General features: G+C 41.8%; 1 protein-coding gene across 1 annotated transcript in view; it reads left to right on the top strand.

Annotated features, from left to right (window-relative positions):
• ADGRA1 (adhesion G protein-coupled receptor A1) overlaps positions 1–15,013 on the top strand; it is a 310,291-nt gene that overhangs the window by 145,066 nt on the left and 150,212 nt on the right. Inside the window, exons 8-9 of the mRNA XM_053388799.1 lie at positions 8,330–8,494; positions 13,719–13,917. Coding sequence (XP_053244774.1) covers positions 8,330–8,494; positions 13,719–13,917 — 364 coding nt within the window. The remainder of the gene's footprint in view (positions 1–8,329; positions 8,495–13,718; positions 13,918–15,013) is intronic.

Here is a 15,013-nt window from a genome sequence, read left to right as displayed (position 1 = left end):
CCAGAGCTGACTCGACTACACAATCATTCAAGCAGTGGCAGAATCCCTAGAAGTTACAGGGAACCAGGCAGAGGGCCTTCTTGGTAGTGGCACCCGCCCTGTGGAACGCCCTTCCACCAGATGTCAAAGTGAAAAACAACTACCCGACTTTTAGAAGACATCTGAAAGCAGCCCTGTTTAGGGAAGCTTTTAATGTTTAACAGACTATTGTATTTTAATATTTTGTTGGAAACCGCCCAGAGTAGCTGGGGAAACCCAGCCAGATGGGCAAGGTATAAATAATATTTATTTATTTATTTATTTTATTATTATTATTATTGGGCATCCTCTGCGATATTGAAGGAATCCAGTGGTTTATCTCTCAGATCATACGGTTTGTTTCTGCTCTGCATGCATTTTTCATACTATCACCTTGCTATAAATTGCCCCATATTTAAAGCAAGTAAGAAGCAAAGTTTTCTTTCTTTTTTTCTTTTTTAAAAAGAGTACAGTATGCCTTTCCACTATAAAAGTATTCAAGCTGCTTGTTGTAGTTTGGCTCATTGCGACAACACCCAAGAAAATGGCACCACAAAGCATGCATACAGATTTTCTCTGATTTAAACATCAATCCTACTAGATCTGCAGACTGCTCTTAAATTTGTTTTTTAAGAACTGTTGAAGGATTCTGTGGGAGCAGTGTCTAAGAAAGAAAGTATAAGGACTAAATTTTGGGTGAGTTGGGATGCTTTGCGTGTGCACCACTGACCGAAAGCCATTATAATTTATTTGGATAACTAACCTGCTCTGTGCAGCAGCTGTGTTATCACACTAATCCACTAATGTGGAGCAGTGACTCCCCATGAGATTCAGGCATTCTCCACACACACACACCCCCGGCTCTGAAATGCCCTCCAAAGAAGTTTGCAACACCCAACAGTAGTGTGTGTGTCTCAGCATATGTAGTGAGCAGTGGCGTAGCATGGATTGCCAGTGGCCGGGCCCACAATGAAGGTGGTGGTGGTGAGGAGGAAAATGGACAGAGTAAGCATGCACATTCAACTGCCTAGTGGTTTCTGTGTCACCCAGGAGATTGCAACCACAGTGATAAGAAAATATTTGTTCTGTTGTCTGGAGAGGTCACTTCCTGGCTTGCTTCGAGAATCCGTTCTCAACAAAGCCCAGAAGCAGCACCAGGCGTTGAAGTTTTGCACCCCTAACAATTTTGCACCTAGGGCAACTGCCCCTGTGCCTCCCTCCCCCTGCCCCATGCCACTGGTAGTGAGTAAAACAACACAAAGGCTTGCTTTATGGAATGGTGTAAAACATTGCCCATGCAGCATCTCAAATACTGTATGTAGGCAAAAGTGATTAGATTAGGCAAAAGCAACAGTAGCTTATTATACTGTAATCTGACCTTTAGTCACCATGATACAGGAAGATGAGTTTTGTGTATTTTCTACTTATCACCCAGAGAAAGAAAATCATGCAATTGTACTTGCATTTAACTTAGTTCTGATAAATCACAGCTGGCAAACATTTGTTTGTATATCCAAGAATCTGTAGAAGCCCCATATAAGCTTTAATTTAATTTGTTTTCTGCTTGCTGCTAACAGGTTTTCATTTAAGGATCTGTTTATACTGTAAGGAAAATCATTCCATGGATAAATGAGTTTCTTTGTGGCCTTTTTAATGTTCCTCTTCCCCTGTGGGAGCTACTTCTCTATATGTAAATGACCCAGCTTTGTGGGCATTCCCCTTGGAATCAGCATCCTGACAGAATTTGCATGCCAAAGGTCCCAGCTTCAGTCTCCTGTATCTCTAGGTACAGTTGGGAGGGACCCCTCTCTAAAAAAACATGGAGATTTGCTGCCAAACCCAGGACTTCCCAAACTTGGGTCTCCAGCTTTTTTGGGACTACAATTCCCATCATGCCTGACAACTGGTCCTGCTAGCTAGGGATGATGGGAGTTGTAGTCCATAAACAGCTGGAGACTCAAGTTTGAGAAACCCATATATAGACAGTGTTGAGCTAAATGAACCCAGTGGTCTGACTCAGTATAACATAGCTTCCTGTGCTGCTAAGATACCCAGTTTTAGTTGATTTTAAAAAGCTAGATTTGCACATTCTCTCTTGATTTTGCATGTCTTAACCTTTGGTCCTTATTTTGCGCAGCAGTATGCTCTGGGGACCACCCTCACTTTTGAAAGTCTTTGCTCATATTAATAATGGATGGTGGCTTGGATTAGATATAGGCATTATAGACTTTTTACCTAAATTGTGGGTGGGTTTTTTTCTGGGTTTTTTAAGTAAACAGTCTTCATGTCCCAGTAATTTGTTTTCCTTTCTCTGCCAGAACTGAGATAGAGTCTTCCAGATACATACAGGAAATTAGGTCAGATTCTGAGAACCTTTCTCAGGGAAATGACAATTGGAATGCATTCCTGTAGCCTCTATTTCTCGGTCACTTTTCTTTCTGACATTTAAATGGCCATCAGCATGCAACAGACACATTGCAAAAATATTATTGCAAGACAATAAAGGGAATAGCTCCACTAATAACAAGGCTAACCTCAGGTCTGGTTAATTAGTTATGCATAGTTGTAGTGATGAAAGTGCATATTCTAAATGAAAATGCTATGCCCCAGATTAGTTATTTTCTCTATGCTGAGTTTCTACGTTGGGCAACGGCCAGTGCTGAGGGCTACAGTAGAACATTATAATGACTTTCCCTAAATTAATTTCCACTGTATATTACGGAACACTTTGCAAGCCCACTGGGGGGATGGGCAGGTGATGTGAGAGTACCAATAATGACAGAACAACACTTTGGAATTAAAATGGTCACATCTTTATTGTTTAGTCCAGTATACCTGAAGGAGCGCCTCTACCTCCATCGTTCTGCCCGGACACTGAGGTCCAGCGCCGAGGGCCTTCTGGCGGTTCCCTCGCTGCGAGAAGCCAAGCTACAGGGAACCAGGCAGAGGGCCTTCTCGGTAGTGGCGCCCGCCCTGTGGAACGCCCTCCCACAAGATGTCAAAGAGAAAAATAACTACCAAACTTTTAGAAGACCTCTAAAAGCAGCCCTGTTTAGGGAAGCTTTTAATGTTTAATAGGTTATTGTATTTTAGTGTTTTGTTGGAAGCCGCCCAGAGTGGCTGGGGGGACCCAGCCAGATAGGCAGGGTATAAATAATAAATTATTATTATTATTACAAATGTAAGTAGACATTGAGCCTAGACGTTGAGTATGTATCCTGAATCAGACTAGCCTGATTGCTGGCTGATCACTCCTTTAGGGCCAAACCTAAAAGATATCCCCATGGCATAGATCAAATGGGTGGATCCACCAGTCCACCACTTGGGAAGTTTTATGGCCTGTAGTTTGTAAAGAGTGCTGGGAGTAGTTAGAAGCACAAAGCTACAGTTCAGAGTGTTCCCTAGAAAGAAAGTTTGATTGCGAAAGTACCGGTACTCTGATTCAAGTGCATAGGTGTTCAAATAAAGTGGATTAAAGGACTCTGTCACCCTGGTGCAACAAATCCACTTTTAAAAAGACTTGTTGCTGTTAGGAAAGAGACAGGGAAGTGCACTGAAAAGTGGGATGGATGGATGAATTAATATTTGATATGAAGACGTGCAAGCACCCTACAAGCATCAATGGTAATTGTATAATCTCTCGACAACAAATCAGAATGAATACTCAATAAAGGCCAGAGTCTCATAGGTTACCTGAGAGAGGAAGGAAGCCTGGTGCTTTCCTGAAGAAGCCATAAGGAGAAAGAGAGCATGCTGAACATGAGAAGTTAGAACAGCAAAGATAGGCAAAGCTTCTCTTTTAAATTCTCTTTTAAGAACTTTTGCTTCTGCACTAAATTCAGTTGTTACAGGGTTTCTAGGGAGACCAGGATCTGTTCATCACTTGTCATATCCAGATGCTAAGTAAGTAAAGATGTTCACTAAAGTAACCACTGCCCCTAGGATACCTTGAAGAGTATAAATTAATTACCATCTTTTGCCACTGCCAGATGGTTCCTACAACAGTCAATATCCATGGTCTTTTACACTTAACTTCTTTCTGTACTACAGTCAGGGTTCAAGGAAGGCTAAGTGAGGAAGAATGTCAAAATTAACAAGAGATATTGCAGACAGGGTCTTTCCCCCAGTGCAAGTGTTAAAAATAATCTTGTTTTTTTGTTTTATAAAAACTATGTTTGTATCTGTGTGCATAGCCACTAATTTTAATTCGCTAAAGACTCAGGGGCTGAACACATAGAAAGTGCCAGTGTTTTCTCCATTTAGATATAATATTGATAGAAAAATGTAGGCAGTGCATATCACTGTCTCTTTCTAATTTGAAACACAAGTCATTAATGGGAATCATTAGCACTGATCCCAGATCCTTTGATTCACTGTGCTTGTAAACAGCTTCAAGATAAAGGTATTGATTTGTGAGAGTAATCCCAAATTGCTTGGGTAATGTTCTCATATGCTTAGGTAATGTAAGCAGATTCCTAGGGCCAAACTACACCTGATACTAAGTGCAGATTTGCATTTAATGTGCAGATTTTTAAAAATTCAAATTGCGTCAGCTAGGAATTGCCCGATACAAAGGCTTGCTTCAAAAGAAGGATTTCCCCCCAGGACTGCCCCAGCTGGACATCCCCAGCTGATGCAGTTTGCATCTATTTAAAAAAATCTGCAAATAAAAGCAAAGATTTATTTCACATCAGGTCTAATTTTGCCCATTACAGTGGTACATTGGGTTACAAACACCTAAGGTTACAAACGCTTCAGGTTACAAACTCCGCTAACCTGGAAGCATTACCTCGAGTTGAGAACTTTGCCCCAGGATGAGAACGGAAATCATGTGCCGGCGGCGCAGCGGCAGCAAGAGGCCCCATTAGCGAAAGTGTGCCTCTAGTTAAGAGCAGTTTCAGGTTAAGAACAGACCTCTGGAACGAATTAAGTTTGTTTCTAGAGGTACCACTGTAGTTACATTCAAGATGGATGTCCTGAGTCATTCAAGGAGATGTGTCAGAGGGGCTGATTGGATCACAATGATGGGTGAGAGGAATTCGTGGAGCTGCCAGCTGATGACCCCTGGGCTAGGGTGGGCTGCATCAGGACCCTGTGAAATGCCAAAACTATCGGGGGTGTGTGTGTGCCATAAGTGAGGAATTTTGTCCCAGGGAGGGACCTAACAGATTGTCACCCTGCTGTCCCAAGACCACTCTCTCCTGCAATCCTGCCCCCCAGTTACCTCGTACCAACCCTGATTCTGAGCCATTCCTGATTAGGGTTGTGGCAAATGATACTTTTTTATTCTATTTCCCCATTGTGGCTTGTCACTATCAGAGCTGTCTTTCCTATTGGGGTTACTGGTACATTGCGCCAGGGCGCTGGCCTCTCGGGGCGCCCCAGCAAGTGGGGGAGCTGTGCGGTTTTGCCGGTGGCCTCCCCTTTCCCTGCACGCCCGCCAGCTGCGCCCCATCAACCATATGGCTGGCGGGCATGCAGCTTCCTTCCCAAGCCTCTGCAGGAGGAGAGCGATCCCCGCAGAGGCTTGGGAAAAGGTCAACAACTCTGGGAAAGGGAGGGGGCGCTGGAGGGATCTTTGCACCACGGCGCCGGATATGCTTAAGACGGCCCTGGTCACTATAGACCTTGGCATTATCAAAATAATAGCAATACTGGTTGAAAATGTAGCCTGCAGTTATTTATTATCTAAAATCCTGATTTGTGAGCAGGTTATAAAATGGAAAAAGAACAGCACTGGGATGCAGCGACTGCCTTCTTAAAGTTGCAGAATGAACTGTAATACTGTAGACTTCAGGTCAAGGATCACATGCATACACACACAAGTAAGCAGAAACCTTGCATAGCAGATAAATACTGAAGTGCCTGCTCTTATTTGTCTTGAAGAAAGCTTTCATTTATTGTTTTAGGGGAAATGTTATAAATAGTAAGCTCCAGGAAAGTGCAGTCCGTTTTGAGTGGGGTGGGGTGTGGGGGCAGGGGGAAGAGAAGCAATTTTGTATTCAAACAGCCTACTGAGTTGAGAGATTATAACGTAAAAATAAAGGTCACCCAGTGTTACCTTAATGGAAGGTGTTGGCTGACCTGATGGTTCAACATAACTTGAATGGCAACGCTGTCATTTGAGATATCTGGTTTCTATATCAACAGCCAGCTTCTGTAACCTTTACAGCAATCCAGTTCTTATAGGAAGGGAATACCTTTTGCTGACATTTTTGTCAGTTACAAGCAACCGGCAGGCTGCAGTTTGAAAATGCTGTTTATTGCTATCTGTATGCTGGTATCTTATAACAGACCTTGTCGTTGTTGCTTAATTAAACTAATACAGTTAATTCCTGCCATAAAAAGGTATGACTTTTTTGAGACCCAGAGTTCTAATGAATTACTCCCTGTAAGTACTGTAACAGTGATGCTTTGTGCAAGAGTTAAATGCTATCATGCATCATTAAGAGAGCTATAAGTGAGATTCATTCTAAAAGAGCATTTGGGATTTTCCACCCTTGTAAGCTCAGGGCCACAACTAAGTAGAATAAACTCAGCTATATTTAAAGTTGCAGCAGAAAGATAACACCAAATTCTCATGAGATATACTCACACTATAGAATCATTTCAGCCAAAGGCTATTTACTACAATTTTGTGGAATGCTTTCTCTGGAGGATCAAAGCAGTGTTCCATTAGTGCCTAGTGTGCAGAGTTGTCTACCACCATTGTGTCCAAAAGGAAACATGGTGTGGAAGCAGGGCTGGATTTAGGTTTGATGAGGCCCTAAGCTACTGAAGGTAATGGGCCCTTTTATATGTCCAGCTGTCCTTTGTCAACAACACATTGTCACTGTTTTTGTGTTGCATATATGCTATATGGTAATTTATGGACCTAATAGGTATCTAAAGCCATTTGCACATATAGAAATGAGCAAACGAGTGATACTTTAGGGAACAGGCTAGCAGGCAGAGCCCGTTACTTACATCATAGGAGCCTATACAACATAAAACACTGTTGCTGTATGTAGGATTTATTTTATTTGTTTTTTATCTTATATTTTGGAAATGTACATCCAGGTGTTCTTTTTTCTTTAATTTTTTTGGGGGCCTCCAAGAGAGTTGGGCCCTAAGCTATAGCTTGTTTAGCTTATACATAAATCTGGCACTGTGTGGAAGGCTGGTTGTTGAATTTGTCGTATCATTTATTAGTGAAAATTTCATTTTGAATTCTTGATTTGCACAAAAATCAGGACAGCAAGGAAGGAAGTCCTACAACTATAGAGACATCCCAATAACAGGATGCATAGAAGTTAAAGATGAACATGCTTAGAGAAATTAAAGGAACTTCTGTAAGATGTTTCTTGAAGTGAATCACGTATGGCTTTTCAAAACCACATTAAAATCAATAACTACCTTAATTTGTTTAACTCATGACCACAATCTGAAATTTATTTATTCATTATTATTTCTATTCCACCTTTCACTCTGGGGTTACAGAATGAATTACATCAGTAGCAACAAAAACAAATTATAAACAAACCAGGGAATATAAATATTTGTTATCTTAAAACTACCATGCGTTACAAATTAAGATCATTGTATCTACAAGTTGTAAAGTGCACTTACGTTGGATTGTTGTCAGTATCTGTATCAATGGTCAAATTCAGAAAAACATGTTCACTTTGGGGGGGGAGTGTTTGTAGGGACACAGCAGGGTTTTTCTCTAAGCAGAATTGGGTGGCAGATTTTTTTATTCTGTTCACAACAGAACTGGACCAGAAGCCAAGGTCAGCTGGAATTCAGTAGAAACAGGAAGGCATCTCTGAGCTTCACTTTGAATGGTTACATACTTCCAGCATCAGCTGCATACAGTAGCGGATGACATGTTGAGACTCATCTGACCTCCCTCCAGCTGAATCACTGCTGCTTACAGGGACAGAGAGGAAGAGGGGTGTTGTGCCAGGGAGGTCAATATGGTTCATGAGCACCTTTCCAGCACTTCACCCTGTCCCTCCATCTCCACCAGCCAGAGGGAGGTCAGGTGAGTAATGCAGCCCCACCATGCTGCCAACTACTGGTCACAAACTTTCATAAATAGGTTTAAGAATACAGGTATCTGTCCTAAAGCTTTTGAGTGTGTAGGGAGGGCTGCAGAATTTAAACCCAGCCAGATGGGCGGGGTATAAATAATAAATTATTATTATTATTAATAAGTAAACCAAACAAACATCACTGTGGTCTAAAGAGCTCTGTCCTATGGAGAGTTTTTGGAGTCACATACCTTTTAAGTCAGGCTGATAATTTGCTTTCCTTTTTTACTCTCTTGTAGTGAGCTTATTTTGTCCAGCATTGATTTTGATGCAACAGGGATGTGGGAATGCATGGTCAACAACTCCTATGGAAACATCTCTAAGCAGGTGGAAATCGTTGTACTAGAAACAGCTGCACCTTATTGCCCCGCTGAAAGGATAGTTAACAATAAAGGAGATTTCAGGTATGATTTTTCTTCTGATTTCAAAAATATATGATTGATCTTTGGTTTTCTTGTGTAAAACCTCAATAAGCCTATTCTGTACATATCAACTATATACAGCGGGGTAGTATTTCGTATTCAAACAAGTTTCTCAATCTGTAACGTTGGGTTAGTGGCAGCAATTTTCTAAGGTCAGATAATGCTCTAATGGCTCCTCGGGCTACTTTATCTGTTTGGAAGGTTCAAATCTGCCTTTCCTAGCAAATTTGGGGATAATGTGGGATGTGTGTGGGGGGAGGAGCTCGGGTAAACCCCCTGCACTAGTGCTTAAAAATGTAGTTAAATACTGCCCCTTGTCATGCTTCCCCACCTAGAAACAACATTGATTGACTGTCTTGTGAAGTAGTTCCAAATGTGAAGCACAACAATGGAAGAAAGACACATCTCCTTGGTGTCTGGGATGCCAGCGAACTGTGTAACTATTTGTACACATTCAAGAATGCCCTGGGTTTGAGTTTTTCAAAAAACGGTCACACATCCCACGTGAACTGAATGGGCTTTTAAAAGCGGCATGTGATATTGCATAGTAGGTGTCTTCTGTTCAAAGAAGAAAAGGCAGATAAAATAAAATAAAATCCTACTGGGTATGCCAAAGCCTATGTGCGGGTCTAAAAGTGCAATCTAGACATGCCTTAAGATAGCGGTGGGCATCTGTGGTACTTTGGACATTGTTGGGCACCAACTCCCCAGTACACCAGGCAGCATGGCCACTTTTCAGGGACGATGGGAACTGTAGTCCAATGACACCTGGCGGACCATCGGGACCACAGCTCCAATGTATAGTGTGCATGTTCCGAAGATAATATTTATGGTTCAAGCCACACATACAATTATAAAGCAAATAGAAATGGCTTGCAGTTTTCCTTCCCTTCTCATGCATTTCTTAAGAATGTAAGGAGACCACCCAAGATCCCCCCCCCCCGCTGAATCAGAACAAAAGCGTGACACATTTGTGCTGGAAGTGAGTCTTTCCTCCTTATGCATTAATTACCCCATTGTGTTTGGCGTTATCACTAACTTAATTTCATTTTTTAAAACACAAAGCAATAACATTATTCCTTCACTGTTGCATGGTAAACTAAATATCTTTATAAGCCTCCTAGAAGGCAAGGCATCTTTTTGTAAAACAAAAATCCTTGCTTTTGTTTGAAAAGTTCAAGAAGAGAGAGTCACTGTAGACCGCATTTCTTCTCAATACAGAAAGGCTCAACTTGAGGTGCTGTTTAATGAGTCACTTAAAAAATATATTATATAAACTTGTACTAGCTGCTACATAATGCAGCTTTCATTAAGAAGCCCTTCAATCCCTTGCCACCAAATGTCATTGTCTTCTTGATAAATAAAATATATATATGAATGCTGAACTAATGCCAAAGGCGTTTTGCCACTTCATTTGCTACAAATCAAAAAGCTGAGGAATTGACATTTCTGTCCTTATTGATCATCTTTCAGAAAGTCCACACAAATTTATTTTAGAAACTTACATCAAAAGCATGCTGAGTCCATAGATTCCTTTGGCATTTCAAAGTAATGAATTCAGAATTCTGGAGAACATCTTTGGAACTAAAGTTAACATTAACACCTGAAGCTTCCTTGAAAGGTTTCTCTTCCCAGGATGCAACTTGCATGCCAATAATTTATCATGAAAAGGTCTTTGAGGTTTTTGATATTCTAGCAAATACGTAGGAAGCATGATATCACAACCACAAAAGCAAAACTAGAAAGGGAAGGGAAGAAAAAGAAAGAAGAGCTGTTCGTTTTTAAAAGGAGAAGCGTTAAATGTAATGGAAAGGTTGAGTCTTTTGAGCTGACAGGCCCAGGTGGTATTTGTAATTGAAAACTTGCTGCAAGGATTTGTAATGCAAGCCTCGGTGAACAAAAGCTATTATGGGGTGATGGCTGTGTTTTGTGTTGTTTTTCTCTCATTATAAGCTATTTTTAAACGGTGGGTGTGTGTCCCTGTGTTTCCAGATACTAAACGCTGATATTCTAGTATTGAAATCTCCCCATACTATTCTTTGCTGAAAAGCCCAACGGTTCTCGTCTGGTAGACAAAGTGCCTTGCACTTAGAGATACTCAAAAGGATAGCTGCATCTAGCCCTTTAATAAATAAATATCAGCAGAGTAGCTGAATTAAAGTGACGTTCAGGCCAGAAGTAAGACAGAAATGCTCCTTGGTTCATATTCCTTTTAATTATTTATACAATTCTGACCATGATTCATTTTTGCATCCAAAGTCTTTTCTCTTCATAATATGTTATTTCTGCGGCTAGAAAGCTGTGGGGAATGAGCACCATATTTCTTCCAGCAGCGGTACTGTTCAGAATCGGAAATACATTTTTGGCTCAGACTCTGTCAATGCATAACGTAGCAGCACCTTTAAAAAAGAAGAAGAAGAAGAAGAAGAAGAAGAAGAAGAAGAAGAAGAAGAAGAAGAGCTTGATCAAACAACTTGGTTTAATGCTAGAATTGAGTAATCTGAGGTGTCTCATTGTTTTTCACCATTACTTATGGCTTGGCGAGCCTGTAGGAGCCATCTGCCAGAGCGAGAGGGCAATCCTCCCACTAGAAATTGGGGTCTCTACACCTCGCATAGCCTAGGGAGATTTCAGGAAGGGACAGGCTAGCAGCACTCCCTTTAATAAAAGGACAGGCCCCCATTTCATCCGGCATTCTTCCAACACTCCTTCCCCCCATATGTACTGCAAACTTCCATAGCCCTCCCTCCCTTGGTTTAGAGCAGGGTTTCCCAAACTTGGGCCTCCAGTTGCTTTTGGACTACAATTCCCATCATCCTTGACCCCTGGTCCTGCTAGTTAGGGATGATGGGAGTTGTAGTCCAGCAACAGCTGGAGACCCAAGTTTGGGAAACCCTGGTTTAGAGGCTCCCACAGAAGCTTCCCTGGTTTACAGGGCCAGAAATGAACTTAACTCTCAGCTGCAATTTTCCCTTGTTTAGGAAGTTTTCACCTTTCTCTCAGTGGCAGCAGTGTCTGTTAGCTGCCTTATCTTCATTGTCACAGCTTGGGCAGAAATGGCATTGAGTAGGGTATAGGTAAAAGGGGAGACCCCCTTAAGGGACCTTGAGGGGTGAACAGCCCCTCACCCTAGCTCAAATGGGGCAGGTCTAGTCAGAAACCAACTTAAGTTATCAGCAGCCCCAGTCTCATGGTTTTGTGCCATGTTGGATCATTGGTGTGTGGCTGCCCCCCCCCTGACTTTGGTAATTAAGGTTGGACTTCAGGTCAGGTCCTGTCCTGATGCCATGCCAGCTTCACCTATTTCTGTTAGTCAATAAATTTGTGGTCAGTTTCATCCATACACATCCCCTGGTTCGGAGGATGACAAGAAGAAAACAGGCCTTTTCTGTGGTGGCTCCTCAATTGTGGAATGCTCTCCCCAGAGAGGCTCGCCTGGTGCCATCATTACATGTCTTTAGACGCCAGGCAAAAACATTCCTCTTTAGTCAGGCCTGTGGCTATTAGATAATCTATGGCCTGTGAAAGTGTGGGGGGGATAGGACTGCTGTTATTATGATTATTTTACCTTAGGCTGTCTGTCAGTATGCTCTTTATTTTTTTTTTATGTTTTATCATTGATGTCTTGCAATGTGTTTCTAATTTCGTACACCACCCCAAGATATTTTGATAATGAGTGGTATATAAATTGAAAGAATAATAATGAGAATTTTCCTTGCACTCTCACCTGGCTTTGAAGGGGGCCACCACAGTAAATGCCCTACAATGGTGTAGTCTCCTTGCTTTCCCATTCTTGTTCTGAAGACTATACAAATTCTGGAAACTCCAAAAGAATGCAGTTTTTATTATGTCTGTAGCCCCATTCTCACTGAGATGATAAACCCATGTCTTGGCTAAATCCCTTCAGGTGGAAACCTCACATGATAGAATGCCTCTCCATAGAGAAATACTGCCAGCGCATTGAAAATGATGTGTCAGGGAGCACAGACCTAGCTTAGCCTTCTATCTGACATGGTAGTTTTCTGTATATAGGATTTGTGTTTGTGAGGCAGCATTCCATCAATGTAAACACATTTTCATATTACCGGATCTTTAATAGAATATGCTATTTGATATATGGAAGGAAGTGTGGAAATGTACAGTTTAATAAAGAAAAGCTATCACTCATTTTTTAGAAGGAAAGGCCTTCTATAGTTTTTCCCTTTATCATTCCCTAGCGTAATAGCACATCAAACCAAAACAGCTTCAAATAATAAACAGCACTGCTGTTAACTTGCAACTCCACTGATTATGAGTTTTCTTCTCATAATCAATGAGTAAAATTGATGCCCACAGACGAACCAAGTGTTGCTGATTAATACTTATTGTTACCAGGCCTAGAAATTTCTAGGTGCTGTTCAGAAATTAAAAGACAGCACAAGTTCTGTCAGTAGGCTTACTTAGTTAATAAACATGACACAAAAAGGATGGAAAGGGAAGCATCTAGGTGGAGTGTTTTAATTGATTAATGTCCCAATTAAACTGATTAAAGCATGTAGCAGTTCAAGATTATCTGTGCCAAACTGTTTGTGTATATTCTACCAATTTTCTCACTTGAGTGTCAGTGATGTGTGAATTTCCCACCTAGATTGTCACATTACAATTTAGTACTGATTATTTAATTATTTAAAAGTTTTGTATACTGCCCTTTGCCATTTGGCCTCAGAGCAGCTGCAGCAATAAAATATATAAAAACAGAATACAGGGTAAATATAATAAACATAATTTTATAACTCCAACAAACAGAAGAAAAGAAGAAATCACTCAAACCTCCTTGCAGATAGATTGGCATTCTGGAAAATGCAATGCAATTTTTTTATGAATGATGGTGGCAGATAACCCTGTCCCTCCAGTCTGGCTTAGTAGGCACAGAGAATCAGTTTAGGGCTTCCAATTCAAGACAAATATTTCACATGCACTGCAGTCTAGGTGCACTTTGAAGGAAGTCCTTCTGAGTAAGCCCTATTGGAGCTTATTTCCTAGCAAGTGTACACAGTAGGGGTGGTGCACATTGTGTCCTCACTATGTTGGCAACAACTCCTTTTAGCGTGGCTAATTGTGGGGGATGATGGGAATTGTAGTTCAACAACTTCTAGAGGGAGGTATGTTCGCTACCCCTGGTGCACAGAATTGCATCCTTAGTTGATTATTGTTCTTTTGCTTATAGATGGCCCAAAACTCTGGCTGGTGTAATTGCTTACCACCCATGTCTTCAGTATTCTGTCAATCCAGCTTCCCTCTTGAATGCAGCTGAAGAGTCAAAAGCATGGCGTAAGTGTAATCGCACAGGTCGGTGGGCTGAAGAAAGCTATTCTGAATGTCCTTACTCACAAGAAGCTACTCAAGTCCTTCATGCTTTTAGTCAGGTAAAATGACACCAATTGTTATGCATAGAGCATACTGTAGATGTTGCACATCTCTTATCAGCACACTGCACAGAAATAGAAGTTTACTTCTTTGTTATCTAAGGTATATTTCAAGGACAGGATCGGCAATATGCTTGGAGTATCTTAGTTCTACAAATATTCTAGGTTTGAACAAGGAAAGTCAGAAGTGTTTATTATATAGATCAGGAGAGGGGAAAGACAGCTCCTTACCTTCACGAGAGCCTCCATTCAAGCTGCCCAATCATGGGTGGTTTGGGGGAAATGTCTGAGGGACCCTACTCTCTCCACTGCTTCCAGTTGGATTCACTCCCTGAGCATTAATAGGAGATGTGATCAGCCCCTGGCAGCTCATTCAGAGCCAATTTTCCCACCCTCCCACGCTAAGCTATATATAATGAGTTGCACAATAGCAGGTTGCCATGTCATGCTCATGGCTTTGCTATGGAAGAACTCAGTGGCCATTTCGGGGCCAGGCAAGAATTTTCCCTCAATCCAATTGACACTGGCTGGTGTGGGTGGGTGTTTGTCGACCACATAGCAGTCGTCACTACTTGATGGCTGGTAAGACATTGGGTTGGATCCATAGCCAGAGGGGGATCACACCCTACCACAACTAGTGACAGGATACCCCATTAAAGGAGTCAGTGGGGATGGTGGTTCTGTCCAGATACGCTGATGGGAACCAAAGGGCCATAGCACCCCCCAGGATGGTGCTGCTGAAGGGATCGCCCCAATTTGATGTATGTCATAGGGCAACCCCAATAATCAGCTAGCAGACGGGTTGGTTGATTCCAGATACATACCCAATGCCTACACCAAACCTACTTACATCTGTAATCAATCAAGTTGTGGTTGGCTTTTATCCCTACATGGCTGTCCTGTGTTTCATTGCTTTCTTTGAATTCCTGGCCCTGGCAGAGGGCTTAGTGCACCTGGGCCTGCAAACTTTGGCCTTCCAGATGTTGTTGAGCTATGACTCCCCTCACCCCTGGTCATTGGTTATGTTTACTAGGACTGATGGAAGTTGTCCACCAGCATCTGGAGGGCCAAAGTTTCCCCACTCCTGTTCTAGATT

The sequence above is a fragment of the Podarcis raffonei genome, chromosome 5 (genome assembly GCF_027172205.1).
Source record: "Podarcis raffonei isolate rPodRaf1 chromosome 5, rPodRaf1.pri, whole genome shotgun sequence".
Lineage (NCBI taxonomy): Eukaryota > Metazoa > Chordata > Lepidosauria > Squamata > Lacertidae > Podarcis > Podarcis raffonei.
This window is presented reverse-complemented; position numbering and strand designations above follow the sequence as displayed.